The sequence below is a fragment of the Engystomops pustulosus genome, chromosome 11 (assembly GCF_040894005.1).
Source record: "Engystomops pustulosus chromosome 11, aEngPut4.maternal, whole genome shotgun sequence".
Lineage (NCBI taxonomy): Eukaryota > Metazoa > Chordata > Amphibia > Anura > Leptodactylidae > Engystomops > Engystomops pustulosus.
In genome coordinates this window covers 73,159,668-73,182,307 of record NC_092421.1, presented here as the reverse complement: position 1 = coordinate 73,182,307, position 22,640 = coordinate 73,159,668, and the positions used below count along the sequence as shown (strand labels likewise).

Here is a 22,640-nt window from a genome sequence, read left to right as displayed (position 1 = left end):
TACAGGTCACACACACAACTACACACAACACACTGCTGCCCCTACAGGACACACACACAACTACACACAACACACTGCTGCCCCTACAGGTCACACACACAACTACACACAACACACTGCTGCCCCTACAGGACACACACAACACACTGCTGCCCCTACAGGACACACACACAACTACACACAACACACTGCTGCCCCTACAGGACACACAACCAACTACACACAACACACTGCTGCCCCTACAGGACACAGACACAACTACACACAGCACACTGCTGCCCCTATAGGATACACACACAACTACACACAACACACCTCTGCCCCTACAGGATACACACACAACTAGACACAACACACTGCTGCCCCTACAGGTCACACACACAACTACACACAACACACTGCTGCCCCTACAGGACACACACACAACTACACACAACACACTGCTGCCCCTACAGGACACACACACAGCTACACACAACACACCGCTGCCCCTACAGGACACACACACAACTACACACAACACACTGCTGCCCCTACAGGACACACACACAACTACACACAACACACCTCTGCCCCTACAGGATACACACACAACTACACACAACACACTGCTGCCCCTACAGGTCACACACACAACTACACACAACACACTGCTGCCCCTACAGGACACACACACAACTACACACAAGACACCGCTGCCCCTACAGGATACACAGACAACTACACACAACACACTGCTGCCCCTACAGGATACACACACAATTACACACAACACACTGCTGCCCCTACAGGTCACACACACACAACTACACACAACACACTGCTGCCCCTACAGGTCACACACACACAGCTACACACAACACACTGCTGCCCCTACAGGACACACACACAACTACACACAACACACTGCTGCCCCTACAAGACACACACACAATTACACACAACACACTGCTGCCCCTACAGGTCACACACACACAACTACACACAACACACTGCTGCCCCTACAGGACACACACACACAACTACACACAACACACTGCTGCCCCTACAGGACACACACACAACTACACACAACACACTGCTGCCCCTACAAGACACACACACAATTACACACAACACACTGCTGCCCCTACATGTCACACACACAACTACACACAACACACTGCTGCCCCTACAGGACACACACACAACTACACACAACACACTGCTGTCCCTACAAGACACACACACAATTACACACAACACACTGCTGCCCCTACATGTCACACACACAACTACACACAACACACTGCTGCCCCTACAGGACACACACACAACTACACACAACACACTGCTGCCCCTACACTGATCCCCAGGTTATACCTGCTGTACATATATCATTATATACAGGAGATCCCCAGGTTATACCGGCTGTACATATATCATTATATACAGGAGATCCCCAGGTTATACCTGCTGTACATATATCATTATATACAGGAGATCCCCAGGTTATACCGGCTGTACATATATCATTATATACAGGAGATCCCCAGGTTATACCAGCTGTACATATATCATTATATACAGGAGATCCCCGGGTTATACCGGCTGTACATATATCATTATATACAGGAGATCCCCAGGTTATACCGGCTGTACATATATCATTATATACAGGAGATCCCCAGGTTATACCAGCTGTACATATATCATTATATACAGGAGATCCCCGGGTTATACCAGCTGTACATATATCATTATATACAGGAGATCCCCAGGTTATACCGGCTGTACATATATCACTATATACAGGAGATCCCCAGGTTATACCAGCTGTACATATATCATTATATACAGGAGATCCCCAGGTTATACCGGCTGTACATATATCATTATATACAGGAGATCCCCAGGTTATACCAGCTGTACATATATCATTATATACAGGAGATCCCCAGGTTATACCAGCTGTACATATATCATTATATACAGGAGATCCCCAGGTTATACCGGCTGTACATATATCACTATATACAGGAGATCCCCAGGTTATACCAGCTGTACATATATCATTATATACAGGAGATCCCCAGGTTATACCGGCTGTACATATATCATTATATACAGGAGATCCCCAGGTTATACCGGCTGTACATATATCATTATATACAGGAGATCACCAGGTTATACCGGCTGTACATATATCATTATATACAGGAGATCTCCAGGTTACACCGGCTGTACATATATCATTATATACAGGAGATCCCCAGGTTATACCGGCTGTACATATATCATTATATACAGGAGATCCCCAGGTTATACCAGCTGTACAAATATCATTATATACAGGAGATCCCCAGGTTATACCAGCTGTACATATATCATTATATACTGGAGATCCCCAGGTTATACCGGCTGTACATATATCATTATATACAGGAGATCCCCAGGTTATACCAGCTGTACATATATCATTATATACAGGAGATCCCCAGGTTATACCAGCTGTACATATATCATTATATACAGGAGATCCCCAGGTTATACCAGCTGTACATATATCATTTTTGAGTTGTGGTGCAGATGTGTGATTCTCCGTTCTGCCTGCAGGTGTCAGTGTTGTCTATGTGAATAGCAGTGATCAGTGTAAGTGCTGGAGAAGGTGATGTATTGTCTGTGGATTCTAGATTTTCCCTCATAATAAATCACAGATAAACATTGCTACAGTGTATGTTGTAAGAATTCAGGCTTCATGTGGGATGTGCTATTCCTACATACACAATGCTGATATTTCATGTCCCATCTGCAGCATAAAAAATGAAATCCTAACTCTTTGCTTCTGGAAAATCAGAATAGTAAAATGATAATTTTCAACACAATTACACCTGCAGTTACCTAATACCGGCTTCTCCTGAAGGAACGCAGAATCTGCTCCATCATCAGGTCAGTTTCATTAAGATCATCTATGAAATTTGATTTGGTCCAAATATATCTGTTCCTAGTAGAAAATGCCCTGATATATTGGGGGTCATTTACTAAGGGCCCGATTCGCGTTTTCCCGACGTGTTACCCGAATATTTCCGATTTGCGCCGATTGTACCTGAATTGCCCCGGGATTGTGTCGCACGCGATCGGATTGTGGCGCATCGGCGCCGGCATGCGCGCGACGAAAATCGGGGGGCGTGGCCGAACGAAAACCCGACGTATTCGGAAAAACCGCCGCATTTAAAAACCGAAAAAGTGTCGCTTGGGGACCGCTTACCTTCACCTGGTCCGAGGTGGTGCATTCCGGCGCGTGGAGATGATTTTCAGCGCAGCAGCGCCACCTGGTGGACGGCGGAGGAACTGCCTTCATGAATCCCGGCCGGACCCGAATCCAGAGCAGAGAACGCGCCGCTGGATCGCGAATGGGCCGGGTAAGTAAATCTGCCCCATTGTGACTGTGCTCACTCCTTGTTGTCTCCAACCTATAGTCAGCCCTTACATCTAGTCAGAGTTGGACCAGGGTTCTGATAGCCCACAGTATAGGGATTGGGACTTTGTTCTATTTGCTGTGGCACTTTGATGTTTCCCAGTTCATGTAGACAGTTGAGCAAGATGACCATCCAACTACCCATCAAAGGTCCGCGACCACCTCCAGAGACCGCTCGGTGTGGGAATGGTACTGCTCTCTGTGGACGTGGACCTCTGTGGATCAGGTGTTAGATACCTTTGAGGTCCATCACAACCATGACATTGGTACTGGTGTAATGGCTCGCCGGACGGGTCTATACGCTTTCAATGCCCTGTATATGTAGGTGAAGTATGGCCAGCTAATCCTACAATCTGTATAGTTCCATAGAAAGTTTCCTTTTTTAGAACAAGACCTTTGCCCTCAACATGATACACTCATTCCTTAGTAACGGTGCCATCTACTTTCTATATTCGGTATTGCAGCTGTATTCTGCCTGGGAAGAAAAATCTTTACATTAGGATGTTTATTATTTGTTATTTCCATATTGTAAGAAGGTCCCTGTTTGGATAATGGAACTTGTCACCCCAAAGGGAAATTCATAAAACCCCCTGTAGCTGGAAAGTTCCAGGGGAGTTTTTAGAAGTGAAGGAAAGTCCGGCTCTTTTTAGTAAGCTGGATCATGCTCTCTAAGTAGAGCCGGCTTAGCTGGCTACTGAACGGATCCCTATTTAATATATGATCGGGTACCTCAGTCCAGCCAGTCACCCCTCTCAACTTTTAACCAGATTTTATTGGGTAAAGGGGGCATGGTGAGCTGATTAGGGGTTAAGTTAGCTATTGGCTCACTGAAGAGAGCCGACTCGCGTTGTTCGGGCGAAAGAGGCGGCTCTTTGTGTCGACCCATTACTAGTTCTTAGATTGATTCCGCATAAGAGGATGTGGATGTAATCTAGACACATGGTCTGGTGCAGGATTCTACCTTCAAGAGCTTTGGAGCATTGCTAAAGCACCTCCTTATCTCTCCAGCCTAAAGATACTTTAAGCAGGCTGTGAGCACCTTCTGCTGAACACAATCCAACCAGTGACCTGGGACCAGTTAGACTTTTACCATGACGTGTTGCCTTTGTCGAGTTGGTGTTCTGGAATAAAGGAACCGTGAGTTGATGTTTCACATCTCTTGTCTCAGGGTGATCCCGGGAAGCCGCATCAAGTGCCTTCCCACTACCATCTATCCGGGATCCTCACACATACATTGGAAGTGCTCCAGGGAGAACTGTTTCCATCCACCAGCGACATTTATCGTTTTCTTGCAGTTCACCTGTTGGACACCTGCACGGTGTGGACAAGCCCTGTTCCATCTGTATCTAGTGACCATGACCACTTAGGTACCAAAGGAATCCAGCTGCACCCAGGTCCAAAAGGTCAGGTCTTGGTGGAGGATGTTGCACTGGGTCCTAATCTCCCATCCATGGTCCTAAACTTCTGACCCAGACTAAGACCCCAGGTTGTTCCCAGGGCAGCTTTAGGCTGATGACACCTGGCACTATCCACCTTCACCTCCAAAGTCCCTTGTCATAAACGACTTTGATGTGAATCCATGTCTGAATCCACTGGCGCATTTGTTGCATAAATCCAGGTCACTTCCGTTATACAGCTTTATCGCTGGTACTAAAGTGGAATCTCTTAAAGGGCCCGACTCTTGCTGACAGATATCATGTGACGCTCATTATACCAGCGTCCTAGGAGCGCACAGCATTCCGTTCTGCATCATTCACCTTGGACATTGTGGAATTCTCCAGCATAGTGTTGTGGCATCCGGCACTTACACCAGATTAAATCATTTCTGTCAAACATTATTTCATCTTCATCAGATTGGGGGAGGACACAGACACGGGTCCAAGGCTTAATTTTATAGTCACATAACGGAAGGCAGAGGAAGAGGTGCTGCAATGCCAAACACAATGCTTCTGGCATCACAAGAGAGGAGAAGAGGATCTACAGTAGTGGTCTAGGTTGATGGAGGAGAGGAACTACAGCGGTGGCCTTGAGAGATGGAGGAAAGGAGCTGCAGCAATGGTCTGGAGAGGTGGAGAAGAGGAGCTACAGCAGTGGCCTTGAGAGATGGAGGAAAGGAGCTGCAGCAGTTGTCTGGAGAGGTGGAGTAGAGGAGCTGCAACAGCGGTCCAGAGAGAAGAAGAAGAGGAGCTACAGCAGTGGTCTGGAGTGGTGGAGAAGAGGAGCTGCAACAGCGGTCCGGAGAGAAGGAGAAGAGGAGCTGCAGCAGTTGTCTGGAGAGGTGGAGAAGAGGAGCTGCAACAGCGGTCCGGAGAGAAGGAGAAGAGGAGCTGCAGCAGTGGTCTGGAGAGGTGTAGAAGAGGAGCTGCAACAGCGGTCAGGAGAGAAGGAGAAGAGGATCTACCGCAGTGGTCTAGGTTGATGGAGGAGAGGAGCTACAGCAGTGGCCTTGAGAGATGGAGGAAAGGAGCTGCAGCAGTGGTCTGGAGAGGTGGAGAAGAGGAGCTACAGCAGTGGTCTGGAGAGATGGAGAAGAGGAGCTACAGCAGTGGTCTGGAGAGATGGAGAAGAGGAGCTATAGCAGTGGTCTGGAGAGATGGAGAACAGGAGCTACAGCAGTGGTCTTGACTGATGAAGGATAGGTGCTGCAGCATTCCCCTTGAGAGATGGAGGAAAGGAGCTGCAGCAGTGGTCTGGAGAGATGGAGGATAGGAGCTGCAGCAGTGGTCTGGAGAGATGGAGGAAAGGAGCTACAGCAGTGGTCTGGAGAGATGGGGAAGAGGGGCCACAGCAGTGGTCTCGATTGATGGAGGAGAGGTGCTGCAGCATTCCCCTTGAGAGATGGAGGAGAGGTGTTACAGCAATGGTCTGGAGAAATGGAGGAAAGGAGCTGCAGCAGTGCTTTGGAGAGATGGAGAAGAAGAGATACAGCAGTGCTTTGGAGAAATGGAGAAGAAGAGCTTCAGTAGTGATCTGGAGAGATGGAGGACAGGTGACACAGCAGTGGTCTGAAGATATGGAGAAGAAGAAAACAGAAGTGCTCTGAAGATATGGAGAAGAAGAAAACAGAAGTGCTCTGGAGAGATGGAGAAGAAGAACACAGAAGTGCTCTGGAGAGATGGAGAAGAAGAACACAGAAGTGCTCTGGATAGATGGAGGCGAAGAGATACAGCAGTAGTCTGGAGAGATGGAGGAGATGACCTGCAACAGAGAATAGATAACATGAGCTGAAGAGATGAAGAATAGCAGCTGCAGCAACAGACTAATGGTTTTCTGAGACAGAGATAAGAATAGATAACAATGGTCTGAAGAGAGGGAGAGGAAATGGTACAAAGATGGTTTGTAAGGTGTAAAAGAACTGGCCACAGAAAATGTTCTGGAGAGGCAGATGAGTGGAGCTCATAGTCTTAGAGGTTTACAGAATATGTTCTATGCGATGAACTAGAATAATGCAGTGCCCTGCTGAGCTCCCCCTAGTGGTGGCTGATTGCAGCCAGAATTATATATTGTATTCTATGGGGCTCATTTACCAAGGGTCGCGCTGCTCACTTTTGTTGGACTGTGCATAATTTTCGGGAATACACGGCTTGCACAGGTCTTTATCATGTTTCTGCACTGGCGCACGCGATCATTTATTGGCGCAGCTGCGCTGATTTCCATACCACACAATTTAGGCAGTGTGCCGTTGGACAATCCGACTGATTCGGACTGAGCGCCAGATTTAACTTTCAAATTGTGTCGCAAGCCCAAGCACTTACTTGCACCACTAAAAAAAATTATGAACTCCGGGGACCTGAGCGGGGAAGCGACACATGCAGGATATCGGGCGGGCGATCTTAGTGAATTGTGGCAGATGTGCATTGTTGCCGGACAATGAATCAGTGAACTCCGCGGGCGGGTAAGTAAACGTGCCCCTATGTCTATAGCTCTGTATTAGAAAGGAATAATTTTGGGCTCATGGGTACAGTCACAGTGATGTGGGCTCTATGATTAACGGGCGGTGGACAGACTTATAGGGAGTTGTGGATAATAATTTTATACTTCTAATAAAAGTCTAGCCCTATGCTACAAACTAGTCACAGCGTGCATGAGACCACACTTGCCTCAGCCTGTAGGGGGCAGCATGTTCACGGGACTGAGCTCTGTGATGTGGCAGCTGCCCCCCAGACCTTCCATACATGACACCACTAATGAGGACTATTTGGGGTGAGGCACCTCTTCTATGTTGGAGGGATGGATGACGCCATGGTCTCACCGCTCCGGCACACAATGTGCCTTTTAATCCCCACAATCCAAAGCAATTTCCTTATTATTGGTAGAAACTGTCAATCATATAAAAGAATGAAAATATTAGAGGGAAGTGATCAAACCGGCTCCGCCACTCCAAGGGCGATGAAAGTGAAGCTACTTATTACTGCCTTGTGTCACCACACTGCCGCCTGATTGGTGCAGGTTCAGGTCTTCACCTCTCAGCATTGGGGGGCAGGACATAACCTGCTGGAGTATAATACATAATCCAAGAGGATGAATCACTGCAAGGAACATCATCTATAACTGCTATCAACTAGCCTGAGCCTCTGTGTATATCCTGTGTGAGAGGTAGTCACAGCACCGCCCCCTGCCTGTATATCCATGTGTGATGGGTGTAGTGTCTGGGCACATGACATGTGTGATGGGTGTAGTGTCTGGGCACATGACATGTGTGATGGGTGCAGTGTCTGGATACATGACATGTGTGATGGGTGTAGTGTCTGGGCACATGACATGTGTGATGGGTGCAGTGTCTGGGTACATGACATGTGTGATGGGTGCAGTGTCTGGGTACATGACATGTGTGATGGGTGCAGTGTCTGGGTACATGACATGTGTGATGGGTGCAGTGTCTGGGTACATGACGTGTGATGGGTGCAGTGTCTGGGTACATGACGTGTGATGGGTGCAGTGTCTGGGTACATGACATGTGTGTTGGGTGCAGTGTCTGGATACATGACATGTGTGATGGGTGCAGTGTCTGGATACATGACATGTGTGATGGGTGCAGTGTCTGGGTACATGACATGTGTGATGGGTGCAGTGTCTGGGCACATGACATGTGTGATGGGTGTAGTGTCTTGGCACATGACATGTGTGATGGGTGCAGTGTCTGGATACATGACATGTGTGATGGGTGCAGTGTCTGGATACATGACATGTGTGATGGGTGCAGTGTCTGGGTACATGACATGTGTGATGGGTGCAGTGTCTGGATACATGACATGTGTGATGGGTGCAGTGTCTGGATACATGACATGTGTGATGGGTGCAGTGTCTGGATACATGACATGTGTGATGGGTGCAGTGTCTGGATACATGACATGTGTGATGGGTGTAGTGTCTGGGCACATGACATGTGTGATGGGTGTAGTGTCTGGATACATGACATGTGTGATGGGTGTAGTGTCTGGGCACATGACATGTGTGATGGGTGCAGTGTCTGGATACATGACATGTGTGATGGGTGCAGTGTCTGGATACATGACATGTGTGATGGGTGCAGTGTCTGGATACATGACATGTGTGATGGGTGCAGTGTCTGGATACATGACATGTGTGATGGGTGTAGTGTCTGGGCACATGACATGTGTGATGGGTGTAGTGTCTGGGCACATGACATGTGTGATGAGTGCAGTGTCTGGGTACATGACATGTGTGATGGGTGCAGTGTCTGGATACATGACATGTGTGATGGGTGCAGTGTCTGTTTACATGACATGTGTGATAGGTGCGGGGTATGTGTGTTGGGTGCAGTGTCTGGATACATGACATGTGTGATGGGTGCAGAGTCTGGGTACATGATGGGCGCAGTGTCTGGGTACATGTCATGTGTGATAGGTGCGGCGTATGTGTGTTGGGTGCAGTGTCTGGGTACATGACATGTGTGATGGGTGCTGGGTGCTGTGCCCTGTGCAGGTGCGCGCACTGATACATTGTGTCTCCTCCTCCTTCTCCCGGCACAGGAGGGGCAGCTCCCGGACCCTCCCTCCATAGCCGGGGATCCCTGTGCGCTCCCTCCATCCTCCTCACATCCACCATCGCCCCCTCCCCCATCATGTCTGCGAGAGGTAAGTGGCCTTCACCTTGTGCTGCTGCGGCTGATGACACTGGTGCAGAGCATTCTGCAGCCTGGGCGCTGGGCTCTGCAGATGATCGCACCGTGCCCAGTGCTGTGCCGTACTGCTGCAGTACTGTGCATGTGATGAGGGGCTGCAGACCATTGCAACCCGGGCTCTGTCCAGCTCCTGACCCCCTGCAGACTCTGCTCCTCCTGATTGACAGCTCCAGAGTCTACAGGTGAAGAAGACTGCACAGAGGCACCACTTAAAGGGGCAGTACACGTGCAGACTCTACTTGGAATCCATCTATTGTTTTCTGTTATCAGCCATTGCAAGACATAGAATCCAATCTATTTATATAATGTACTCCATTACTCTCTGTTATCAGCCATTTCATCCCGGGGAGAGGTGACTGTACAGGGGGATACAATCTATTACTCTCTGTTATCAGCCATTTCATCCTGGGGAGAGGTGACTGTACAGGGGGATACAATCTATTACTCTCTGTTATCAGCCATTTCATTCCTGGGAGAAGAGACAGCACAGGGGGGATACAATCTATTACTCTCTGTTATCAGCCATTTCATTCCTGGGAGAAGAGACAGCACAGGGGGGATACAATCTATTACTCTCTGTTATCAGCCATTTCATCCCGGGGAGAGGAGACTGTACCGGGGGGGATACAATCTATTATTCTCTGTTATCAGCCATTTCATCCCGGGTAGATGTGACTGTACAAGGGGGATACAATCTATTACTCTCTGTTATCAGCCAATACATCCCGGGGAGAGGTGACTGTACAGGGGCGATACAATCTATTACTCTCTGTTATCAGGCATTTCATCCTGGGGAGAGGTAACTGTACAGTGGATACAATATATTACTCTCTGTTATCAGCCATTTCATCCTGAGAAGCGGTGACTGCAGTGTTCTTTAATGGGATGAGTGACTGTAAGTTCAGGAGCCCCTGGGGGGGGGGGGGGAGGGGGTCGCTGTTTTATGTAATGTATCCTCAGTGCTCAGAACTGTTTGGGTTGTATTCACACTTTTTGCCGTTGCTGTGATTTTGCAGTTATCACTCTTATAACGCTCTGGGGCTGTTATAATCTCCAGATATCTGGGAATTGGCCCTGGATGCCCTGTAGAATGTTCAGCCTCATTGTACTGGGGGTGGTGGAGATTACCGGAGGTAGATTGGACCGGGGGCCCCTTTGTTCATATGGTCAGTAAACTTCAATCTTTCAGTCTTAAACACTTTTTATTTATATCCAGTGATGGAAAGTGACAACCGTCATGGTCGCCATTGGGGGGTGTGCGCCCCTATAGACCCTGTGCGGTCATACAGCGTGGGGTGGAGGATGGGGCATCTGTGTAACTCAGCAGACTGGAAATATCGGACACGCTGCAGGCTCATCTGTCCGGGGGATCACTTGGGGAAACTTTCCATAGTCGCGTGGATGCAGCGCAGTGTGATATTCTACTATCCTGAAGAGCAAAATCCATCAGGATACCAGACACGCTGATAAATCTTCTTATATTACTGATAATTTTCTTATATTTGTTATCCATGGCCTCCTTCCTTCTAAATTCATTTTATTATGCTAATGAGCCTGAAGGGTCCCTTGGGGGCATAACCAGAGCCCCTCCCTGCTGTAGCTTTACAGGCTGTTACACTGAACAGGAACACTCCCCACTGATTAAGATTATAACCGGCTGATACGGAGCAGTGTAACAATCTATGAATCTGGTAACACACCCCAGAACCCTTCAGGCTCATTAGAATGATGATAAAAGTTGATTTTGGAAGGAAGGATGCCATAGATAACAAATATAAGAAGATACCACAGTCGGGGGGGACCTGGACCTGTGAGTAATGTCCCTGGTTTATCATGATGTGATGGGAGTCTTGTATGAGATCTGTTACAGTGTATCACTTATGGCGGTTTCTGCTGCGGTTTTGTTGCACAGAGAGGTCATTGAGTTCACATGAAATGACAATGTCTGTCCTGTATTTGTGATATTGGATCAGGGATACTGCTGTACTGGGGCTCTTCCTACTGTCTACAGGGATCTGGACGTGCCTTTCTAAATTCCACCTAAATTCTTGTTTGCTGTGCAGGGTCCTGGGTGGTGTATTGTGGGTGCACAGGGCGGCACCTCTGTATGGGCACAAGTTTAGCACCCTCTAGGCAGCAGTCTTCTATCCACTTCCGGCTCAGGTTGTGATTAATGTTGGTGTTGGGGTGTGGCCATCATATTAAAGGGGCGGGGTAACGCATTACTTATTTGTTGTGTCACGGTCTGCAGTGCGTCTTGTGATTGTTAGCTTTTCAGCCCGGTGTATGATACTACTGCTCAAAAAAGTTTTCTAATACATAATGTGGCACATTTACTTACCTGTCCGAGGAGTTCATCCGAAGTGCATTCTTCCAACGACAATCCACTGTGCGGCGATTCACTAAGATCGTGCACCTGATATCCTGCATGTGCCGCTTCCCCGCTCAGGTCCACCGGAGTTCACCATCTTCTTCCTGGTGCATGTAAGTGCTGGGGCTTGCGACACAATTTTAAACATAAATCCTGCGCTCAGTCCGAATCAGTCGGATCGTCCTACGGCACGCCCCCCGATTTCTGTTGCATGAAAGTCGCTGTGATTGCGCCAAAATCCAATCGCGTGTGACATAGTCCCCTTCTAAATAGCTGTCATAGCGGTGCAAATCCCGACAATTTCTAAAATCCAACGAAAGTGCGATCGGCAGGACCCTTAGTAAATTAGTAGATTTCTGCAAAAATGTTTTACTTTTTCACCCACTCAGCAAAGCATCCTCTGAGTTTTCTTATTTTTACAACAAAATAAAAAATTCTGCTCCCCAGCTGGTGCGGGAAAATGTTTATGAGGGTTTGCCCAAAATTTGCACTTTTGTGGGACATTAAAAAAAAAAAAGTGCCCCTCACCTGGTGGTTAAAGGCAGTAGTGCAGCTCAGCTCAGTCTTGGCCCAGGAACTTACGCTTTCCCCCATGTTCCCTCCTGGCGGCTGTAATGCCAGAGGAGCGATTATCAAGTCAGGTCATTAAGGATGAGGCGTCTCGTCACTTGTTGGTTAATTACCCCCCAACACCTGCCGCAGCGCCAGACGCAACATTAACACATCGTAGAATGTGATACCACACAGGAAGGAAGGAGGATGTCTGTAATCACCTCCACGAACGGCTGCTGGAACACAAACACCACCACGTAACTCGGCGCCACCATAACCGGCCACGTGTATACTGGTTCACACTAACCGTTCCCGAGTATACCACATGACACAAAAGTGTGATTACACACACCTCTCCAGTTACAATACAATACACTGGCTGCCGAGCACAGAGCACAGCAGTGTGAGGACAGTGCAATTAGAAGTTACAATCCTGGAATATACATTGATCTATCACAGTCCTGCTGCTACTAACAAAGGGAATGTATAACAGAACAGTATGACTACACAACTCTCCTGGGATAATGCCTAAAACTGGCTACAGTCTGCACGGTCACACCTGCTGACAGGTTCCCAGGTGATGCACTGATATGTCGGGGTCCCAGGAAGCAGACCCTCCACCAGTGTAAAGAAGCTGCAGTGATATTACTGGAGTGTTTTTTTTTAAAACTTATATAAACCTTTTCGGTAACGTCTTGTCTTCCACCAGGTGTTACCTTGCCTCGCACCTCCTTCCTGTAGGATGTGTACTTTAGGCTCCTTGTATTTGCGCTTGTTTGTAGATGTTGTGGTAGAGATTCTGCATTCCTGGTGCGGCCGGCCAGGGGCTAGTACTCTAAGAGCTGTGAATCTTTGGACTGGTCACCTGAAGTGCATATTTCAGGAGCTGATTCTTTACTGTAAGAGCTGTGAATGTGAGGAGTAGTATATGTCAGGAGCTGATTCTCTACTGTAAGAGCTGTGGATGTGTGCATTAGTCTATATCAGGAGCTGATTCTCTACTGTAAGAGCTGTGAATGTGTGCATTAGTCTATATCAGGAGCTGATTCTCTACTGTAAGAGCTGTGGATGTGTGGAGTAGTATATGTCAGGAGCTGATTCTCTACTGTAAGAGCTGTGGATGTGTGCATTAGTCTATGTCAGGAGCTGATTCTCTACTGTAAGAGCTGTGAATGTGTGGAGTAGCATATGTCAGGAGCTGATTCTCTACTGTAAGAGCTGTGAATGTGTGGAGTAGCATATGTCAGGAGCTGATTCTCTACTGTAAGAGCTGTGAATGTGAGGAGTAGTATATGTCAGGAGCTGATTCTCTACTGTAAGAGCTGTGGATGTGTGCATTAGTCTATGTAAGGAGCTGATTCTCTACTGTAAGAGCTGTGGATGTGTGCATTAGTCTATGTCAGGAGCTGATTCTCTATTGTAAGAGCTGTGGATGTGTGCATTAGTCTATGTCAGGAGCTGATTCTCTACTGTAAGAGCTGTGAATGTGTGGAGTAGCATATGTCAGGAGCTGATTCTCTACTGTAAGAGCTGTGAATGTGAGGAGTAGTATATGTCAGGAGCTGATTCTCTACTGTAAGAGCTGTGGATGTGTGCATTAGTCTATGTCAGGAGCTGATTCTCTACTGTAAGAGCTGTGAATGTGTGCATTAGTCTATGTCAGGAGCTGATTCTCTACTGTAAGAGCTGTGGATGTGTGGAGTAGTATATGTCAGGAGCTGATTCTCTACTGTAAGAGCTGTGGATGTGTGGAGTAGTATATGTCAGGAGCTGATTCTCTACTGTATGAGCTGTGGATGTGTGCATTAGTCTATGTAAGGAGCTGATTCTCTATTGTAAGAGCTGTGGATGTGTGCATTAGTCTATGTCAGGAGCTGATTCTCTACTGTAAGAGCTGTGAATGTGTGGAGTAGCATATGTCAGGAGCTGATTCTCTACTGTAAGAGCTGTGAATGTGTGGAGTAATATATGTCAGGAGCTGATTCTCTACTGTAAGAGCTGTGAATGTGTGGAGTAGCATATGTCAGGAGCTGATTCTCTACTGTAAGAGCTGTGAATGTGTGGAGTGGCTGATGTCAGGATCTCCTTCTCTACTGTTACAGCTGTGAATGTGCTGAGTAGTTGGTGTCAGGAGCTGATTCTCTGCTGTAAGAGCTGTGAATGTGCGGGTTAGTCACTTTTCAGGAATATGGGAACATTGGGTGGCGGGCACTTTAAGATCTGGGGCAACCATATTGGCTTCACCTAGCTTTTCTACAATGTATAAGCTGAATAGTGACAGAGGAGGTCACCTGGAGGCCGGGGATCTGTGTTGGTTAATGAAGAATCCTTCTACTGACGTGTATAAGGAGGGTGAATGGCGGCTCGGTCCTCGCTTATATAGGATGTGTACTTAGCCTCCTTGTGTTTGTAGAGGTTTTTGTGGAAATTCTGCATTCCTGGGGCGTCCGGGTGGAGACTCGAGGGGGGCGACCGAGAATGATAATTCTGTCCTCATTGATAGATGCAAGAAATGAACAATAACTAGAATTTATCATACTACACAGAATTGTGTGACCTTTGTTTTTCTGTCTCAGAGCTCCTACCTGCACTGAAACACTGTAACAAACCCTGCAGGTCTGGAGAGATCAGTGCTGCACACTCTTTAATAATACACTGAAACAAACAACAGTATAGACACCACAGTAGCTGGTTCTTTCCTGTAAGAGCTAGGAATCCATAGTATAGATGCCCCAGGAGCTGGTTCTTTACTGTAAGAGCTGAAAATCCATAGTATAGATGTCTCAGGAGCTGGTTCTTTCCTGTAAGAGCTGGGAATCCATAGTGTAAATGCCACAGGAGTTGGTTCTTTCCTGTAAGAGCTGGGAACCCATAGTATAGATGCCTCAGGAGCTGGTTCTTTACTGTAAGAGCTGAGAATCCATAGTATAGATGCCTCAGGAGCTGGTTCTTTGCTGTAAGAGCTGGGAATCCATAGTATAGACGCCTCGGGAGTTGGTTCTTTCCTGTAAGAGCTGAGAATCCATAGTATATTTGCCTCAGGAGCTGGTTCTTTACTGTAAGAGCTGAGAATCCATAGTATAGACGCCTCATGAGCTGGTTCTTTCCTGTAAGAGCTGAGAATCCATAGTATATTTGCCTCATGAGCTGGTTCTTTCCTGTAAGAGCTGGGAATCCATAGTATAGTCTCCTCAGTAGCTGGTTCTTTCCTGTAAGAGCTGGGAATCCATAGTATAGATGTCTCAGGAGCTGGTTCTTTGCTGTAAGAGTTGGGAATCCATAGTATAGTCTCCTCAGTAGCTGGTTCTTTGCTGTAAGAGCTGGGAATCCATAGTATAGACGCCTCAGGAGTTGGTTCTTTACTGTAAGAGCTGGGAATCCATAGTATAGATGCCCCAGGAGTTGGTTCTTTGCTGTAAGAGCTGAAAATCCATAGTATAGATGCCACAGGAGCTGGTTCTTTACTGTAAGAGCTGGGAATCCATAGTATAAATGCCTCAGGAGATGGTTCTTTACTGTAAGAGCTGAGAATCCATAGTATAGATGCCTCAGGAGTTGGTTCTTTGCTGTAAGAGTTGGGAATCCATAGTATAGATGCCTCATGAGCTGGTTCTTTACTGTAAGAGCTGAGAATCCATAGTATAGATGCCTCAGGAGCTGGTTCTTTGCTGTAAGAGCTGGGAATCCATAGTATAGACGCCTCAGGAGCTGGTTCTTTACTGTAAGAGCTGAGAATCCATAGTATAGACGCCGCAGGAGCTGGTTCTTTCCTGTAAGAGCTGAGAATCCATAGTATAAATGCCTCAGGAGATGGTTCTTTCCTGTAAGAGCTGAGAATCCATAGTATAGATGCCTCAGGAGCTGGTTCTTTACTGTAAGAGCTGGGAATCCATAGTGTAAATGCCACAGGAGCTGGTTCTTTCCTGTAAGAGCTGGGAATCCATAGTATAGATGCCTCAGGAACTGGTTCTTTCCTGTAAGAGCTGGGAACCCATAGTATATTTGCCTCATGAGCTGGTTCTTTCCTGTAAGAGCTGGGAATCCATAGTATATTTGCCTCATGAGCTGGTTCTTTCCTGTAAGAGCTGGGAATCCATAGTATAGTCTCCTCAGTAGCTGGTTCTTTGCTGTAAGAGCTGGGAATCCATAGTATAGATGCCCCAGGAGCTGGTTCTTTACTGTAAGAGCTGAAAATCCATAGTATGGATGTCTCAGGAGCTGGTTCTTTCCTGTAAGAGCTGGGAATCCATAATATAGATGTCTCAGGAGCTGGTTCTTTACTGTAAGAGCTGGGAATCCATAGTGTAAATGCCACAGGAGTTGGTTCTTTCCTGTAAGAGCTGGGAATCCATAGTATAGATGCCTCAGGAGCTGGTTCTTTACTGTAAGAGCTGAGAATCCATAGTATAGATGCCTCAGGAGCTGGTTCTTTGCTGTAAGAGCTGGGAATCCATAGTATAGACGCCTCGGGAGTTGGTTCTTTCCTGTAAGAGCTGAGAATCCATAGTATATTTGCCTCAGGAGCTGGTTCTTTACTGTAAGAGCTGAGAATCCATAGTATATTTGCCTCATGAGCTGGTTCTTTCCTGTAAGAGCTGGGAATCCATAGTATAGTCTCCTCAGTAGCTGGTTCTTTGCTGTAAGAGCTGGGAATCCATAGTATAGACGCCTCAGGAGCTGGTTCTTTGCTGTAAGAGTTGGGAATCCATAGTATAGATGCCTCATGAGCTGGTTCTTTGCTGTAAGAGCTGGGAATCCATAGTATAGATGTCTCAGGAGCTGGTTCTTTACTGTAAGAGCTGAGAATCCATAGTATAGACGCCGCAGGAGCTGGTTCTTTCCTGTAAGAGCTGAGAATCCATAGTATAAATGCCTCAGGAGATGGTTCTTTCCTGTAAGAGCTGGGAATCCATAGTATAGATGCCTCAGGAGATGGTTCTTTCCTGTAAGAGCTGGGAATCCATAGTATAGACGCCTCAGGAGCTGGTTCTTTCCTGTAAGAGCTGAGAATCCATAGTATAGATGCCTCAGGAGATGGTTCTTTCCTGTAAGAGCTGGGAATCCATAGTAGAGATGCCACAGGAGCTGGTTCTTTACTGTAAGAGCTGTGAAATAAGTCATTATAAAGTAATAATATAAAACGATAGGAGTGAGGGTTCTACAAGTTTGCAGCCTATGAGAAGGGATTTTTTTGTTAGGTTTTCTCTTTCTCTTATCTTTATAAATGGGCAGACATACATCATCCTCGCTCATCTTTTGGTTGATGGACAGGTATCTCTTTCAGCTGTACTATGTACAGTATGTGCTGTCTTCCCTGCAGCGCCCCCGCAGGAGTGTTGATGGATTATGTGGCGGGTCCTCCAGAGGGTGAGCGCCAGCTGCAGGACCTGGAGTCTCATACTGTTACTTGCTTCAAGGGTGACATTTGGTTTCTGTTTAGTGGTCACCTTGTGACATTGTGACGCCTCAATGTGTCAGACAGGAAAACACTGAAAGTTACATTCTGAAGCTTTTGTGTTTTGTAATTAATTATTAATCTACTTTGCCTTGAGGGTGAAAGATAAACCCCAAAATATTAATCCTCTCTATGCTAGAAGACTCCATTTGAAATGTTAGAGATCCAATCTGCAGCCCCCAGCATTTCCCCGAATTGTCGTCACTCCTCCTGGTGAATGTTGGCGCCGCAGAAATCTCAGCTTTATGAACAATACCAGGAACTCTGACAGCTGATAGCAGGATCTCTGCTCATATCAGAGACTTCAGAGGAAGTGCCCAGGAGTGGGCGATGGGACCCCCTGATAGAAGAGGAGGGGGGCACTGTGCACTGGAGTATAGTGTAAATAGGGGAATATAGTAATGGAGTATATTGTATAGGGGGAGGTACACTATTTAGTACTGGAGTATATAGTATAGGGAGAGATATATGGTACTGGATTATATAGTACAGGAGGAGGTATATAGTAATGAAGTATATAGTATAGATGGAAATATAGAGTACTGGAGTATATAGTATATAGGGGTAGGTATATAGTATTGGAGTATATAGTATAGGGGAGGTATATAGTACTGGAGTACAGGTGGTCCCCTAATTAAGGACACCCAACTTGCAGATGACCCCTAGTTAAAGAAGGACCCCCTCTGCCCCCTTGTGACCTCTTTGGATGTTACTATAGTCCCAGGCTGCAATAATCAGCTGTATTGTCCTTTATTGATAATCCTTGGTCCCATTACAGCATAAAATTTTGAAACTACAATTGTCACTGGGACAAAAAATTGTCTAGAACTACAATTATATAATATACAGTTTCGACTTACATACAAATTCAACTTAAGAACAAACCAATGGAGCCTGTCTTGTACGTAACCCGGGGACTGCCTGTATATAGTATACACTGAGGTATATAGTACTGGAGTATATAGTATAGGGGATGTTTATAGTTCTGGAGTATATAGTATAAAGGGAGGTATATAGTACTGGAGTATATAGTATAGGGGTGGTATATAGTACTGGAGTATATAGTATAAAGGGAGGTATATAGTACTGGAGTATATAGTATAAAGGGTTGTATATAGTACTGGAGTATATAGTATAGGGGTGGTATATAGTAGAAGAGTATATAGTATAGGGGTGGTATATAGTACAGGAGTATATAGTATAGGGGTGGTATATACTACAGGAGTGTATAGTATAGGGGTGGTATATAGTATATATTGTGGCACAGCTGTATATGTATACAAATTAGCTGTAAATTATCAGGTGACATAAAGGCAGTTCCTTGCCTTTTGCCCTCATCTCCTGCTGTTGGGGGTGTCGGCCCTTTGGCCCACGTTCCTTAAAGGGATTGGCAGGATCCTGTGTTTTATTCGTATCCCGCCTCTGCACACGCCCGGAGACGGCAATAAAGGGATTGGCTATGGAAAAACACCCAGAGGACAGGCCGCATCCTGCTCCGCCACACTGCAGCCTGTCATTATCCTACCTGCACCCTCTATTATTACATGTATGGATCCCGGGATTAACCCCCTCACTGCTGCTCAGGATTCAGAGGGCCAGTATTATTTATTACTTACCAACCCCTCACTGGCCTCCAATATCTCCAATCAGTTATCTCGTATCAACGATGTTTGGTTACAATTGTATCCAGTCCCCTATGTTCTGTGTGCTAAACATCCTGAAATACGGATACAATGGCCCAGATATATTATTGTGTCTGCGCCAGTTTTTTGTCTAAGTGTGCCGTAAAAAAAAAGTCTCTGCATATGTAATTTTTGTGTATTTGCACCACTTTTGTGTCTCAGTTGCATTTTGTCCGACAATTTAGAAAACAGTGCACCCAAAGGGGGCGTGGTGGTGCTTAGTCGTAGTTTGCAACACATTTATGTCCAGAATCTGCCTCAGTGGGGCTGGATATCGGGCGCATGACTTTAGTGCAGTGGTTCTCAACCTGTGGGTCGGGACCCCAGCGGGGGTCGAACGACCAAACCCGGGGGTCGCCTAAAGCCATCGGAGCCGAAATTTTACTGTGTTTTTACTGCGAGTTGCATGGTTTGGGGTCACCACAGCATGAGGAACTGTATTGCGGGGTCACAGCATTAGAAAGGTTGAGAACCACTGCTTTAGTGAATCCCGGCAGACCCGAATCAACGTCGGACAACACACTGCGGGATCGCAAATGGATCGGGTAAGTAAATATGCCCCATTGTGTTGTACGGTGTAGATTGAAAGTGCACCTAGAAAAAGGTGCAATTGTGTCACATCCTGAAAACAAACCAGATTTAATAAGAGCGACACTATTAAATAATATGGCGCAGCCAACACAAGGTGCTTGTTCCCGAAATGCATCTGTGGTCAGGAGTAACTTAGGTTTGTGCCTCTTGATAAATAGCTCACATTTTCCTCCAGTGCATAGAAGATGACGACTGGAGAATCTGGTTAAATTCTCAGTGTGTGCCTGCTGTTCAGCTGCAGTAAGGGAGGGGGCGCTACAGACCTGGAGCCATGACCTTCATAAAGAGATCAGGTGATATTAGTAACAAAGGCTTAGATACATAACAGAAGACTGTATCACTGCAGTTTAATAGGTAGTATCACGTATGATAGGATCAGATACAGTGGGGCAGATTTATCAAGCTGTCTAAAAGTCAGAATATTCTTAGTTTCACATGAAATAAAGGGAGCTGTGATTGGCTTTTTTAGAATAGTCTGACATTTAGACAGCTTGATAAATCTGCCCCAGTAACTAAGCAGAAAGCAGACAGTATCACAAATGATAGCAGCAGAGACCAGACTAATACAGAACAGGAGGTCTCAGTGTCCTGTACCCCAAGTATCGGCGTGTCCCTGTCCTGTCCCTCACAAGTGTCAGCGTGTTCCTGTCCTATTCCCCAAGTGACAGCGTGTCCCTGCACCCCAAGTGTCAGCGTGTCCCTGTCCTGTACCCCAAGTATCGGCGTGTCCCTGTCCTGTCCCTCACAAGTGTCAGCGTGTCCCTGTCCTATTCCCCAAGTGACAGCGTATCCCTGCACCCCAAGTGTCAGCGTGTCCCTGCCCTGTCCCCCCAAGTGTCAGCGTGTCCCTGTCCTGTCCCCCAAGTGTCAGCGTGTCCCTGCCCTGTCCCCCCAAGTGTCAGCGTGTCCCTGTCCTGTCCCCCAAGTGTCAGCGTGTCCCTGTCCTGTCCCCCAAGTGTCAGCGTGTCCCTGTCCTGTCCCCCAAGTGTCAGCGTGTCCCTGCCCTGTCCCCCAAGTGTCAGCGTGTCCCTGCCCTGTCCCCCCAAGTGTCAGCGTGTCCCTGCCCTGTCCCCCCAAGTGTCAGCGTGTCCCTGCCCTGTCCCCCAAGTGTCAGCGTGTCCCTGCCCTGTCCCCCAAGTGTCAGCGTGTCCCTGTCCTGTCCCCCAAGTGTCAGCGTGTCCCTGTCCTGTCCCCCAAGTGTCAGCGTGTCCCTGTCCTGTCCCCCAAGTGTCAGCGTGTCCCTGTCCTGTCCCCCCCCCAAGTGTCAGCGTGTCCCTGTCCTGCCCCCCCCCAAGTGTCGGCGTGTCCCTGTCCTGCCCCCCCCCCCAAGTGTCGGCGTGTCCCTGTCCTGCCCCCCCCCAAGTGTCAGCGTGTCCCTGTCCTGTCCCCCAAGTGTCAGCGTGTCCCTGTCCTGTCCCCCAAGTGTCAGCGTGTCCCTGTCCTGTCCCCCAAGTGTCAGCGTGTCCCTGTCCTGTCCCCCAAGTGTCAGCGTGTCCCTGTCCTGTCCCCCCCCCCCCCCCAAGTGTCAGCGTGTCCCTGTCCTGCCCCCCCCCCCCAAGTGTCGGCGTGTCCCTGTCCTGCCCCCCCCCCCAAGTGTCGGCGTGTCCCTGTCCTGCCCCCCCCCCAAGTGTCGGCGTGTCCCTGTCCTATTCCCCAAGTGTCAGCGTGTCCCTGTCCTGTCCCCCAAGTGTCAGCGTGTCCCTGTCCTGTCCCCCAAGTGTCAGCGTGTCCCTGTCCTGTCCCTCAAGTGTCAGCGTGTCCCTGTCCTGTCCCCCCAAGTGTCAGCGTGTCCCTGTCCTGTCCGCCCAAGTGTCAGCGTGTCCCTGTCCTGTCCCCCAAGTGTCAGCGTGTCCCTGTCCTGTCCCCCAAGTGTCAGCGTGTCCCTGTCCTGTCCCCCCCAAGTGTCAGCGTGTCCCTGTCCTGTCCCCCCCCCAAGTGTCAGCGTGTCCCTGTCCTGCCCCCCCCCCCAAATGTCGGCGTGTCCCTGTCCTGCCCCCCCCCCCAAGTGTCGGCGTGTCCCTGTCCTGCCCCCCTCCCCAAGTGTCGGCGTGTCCCAGTCCTGTCCCCCAAGTGTCAGCGTGTCCCTGTCCTGTCCCCCAAGTGTCAGCGTGTCCCTGTCCTGTCCCCCAAGTGTCAGCGTGTCCCTGTCCTGTCCCCCCAAGTGTGGGCGTGTCCCTGTCCTGTCCCCCCGTGTCAGCGTGTCCCTGTCCATTCCCCCCCCCCAAGTGTCGGCGTGTCCCTGTCCTGCCCCCCCCCCCAAGTGTCGGCGTGTTCCTGTCCCCCCCCAAGTGTCGGCGTGTCCCTGTCCTGTCCCCCCCCCAAGTGTCGGCGTGTTCCTGTCCCCCCCCCAAGTGTCGGCGTGTCCCTGTCCTGTCCCCCCCCCAAGT

General features: G+C 48.0%; 1 protein-coding gene across 1 annotated transcript in view; it reads left to right on the top strand.

Annotated features, from left to right (window-relative positions):
* Positions 1 to 9,414: 9,414 nt before the first annotated feature.
* ABLIM1 (actin binding LIM protein 1) overlaps positions 9,415 to 22,640 on the top strand; it is a 139,362-nt gene continuing 126,136 nt past the window's right edge. The window contains exon 1 of the mRNA XM_072129368.1: positions 9,415 to 9,555. Within this exon, the coding sequence (XP_071985469.1) occupies positions 9,543 to 9,555 (13 nt within the window). The 5' untranslated portion in view covers positions 9,415 to 9,542. The remainder of the gene's footprint in view (positions 9,556 to 22,640) is intronic.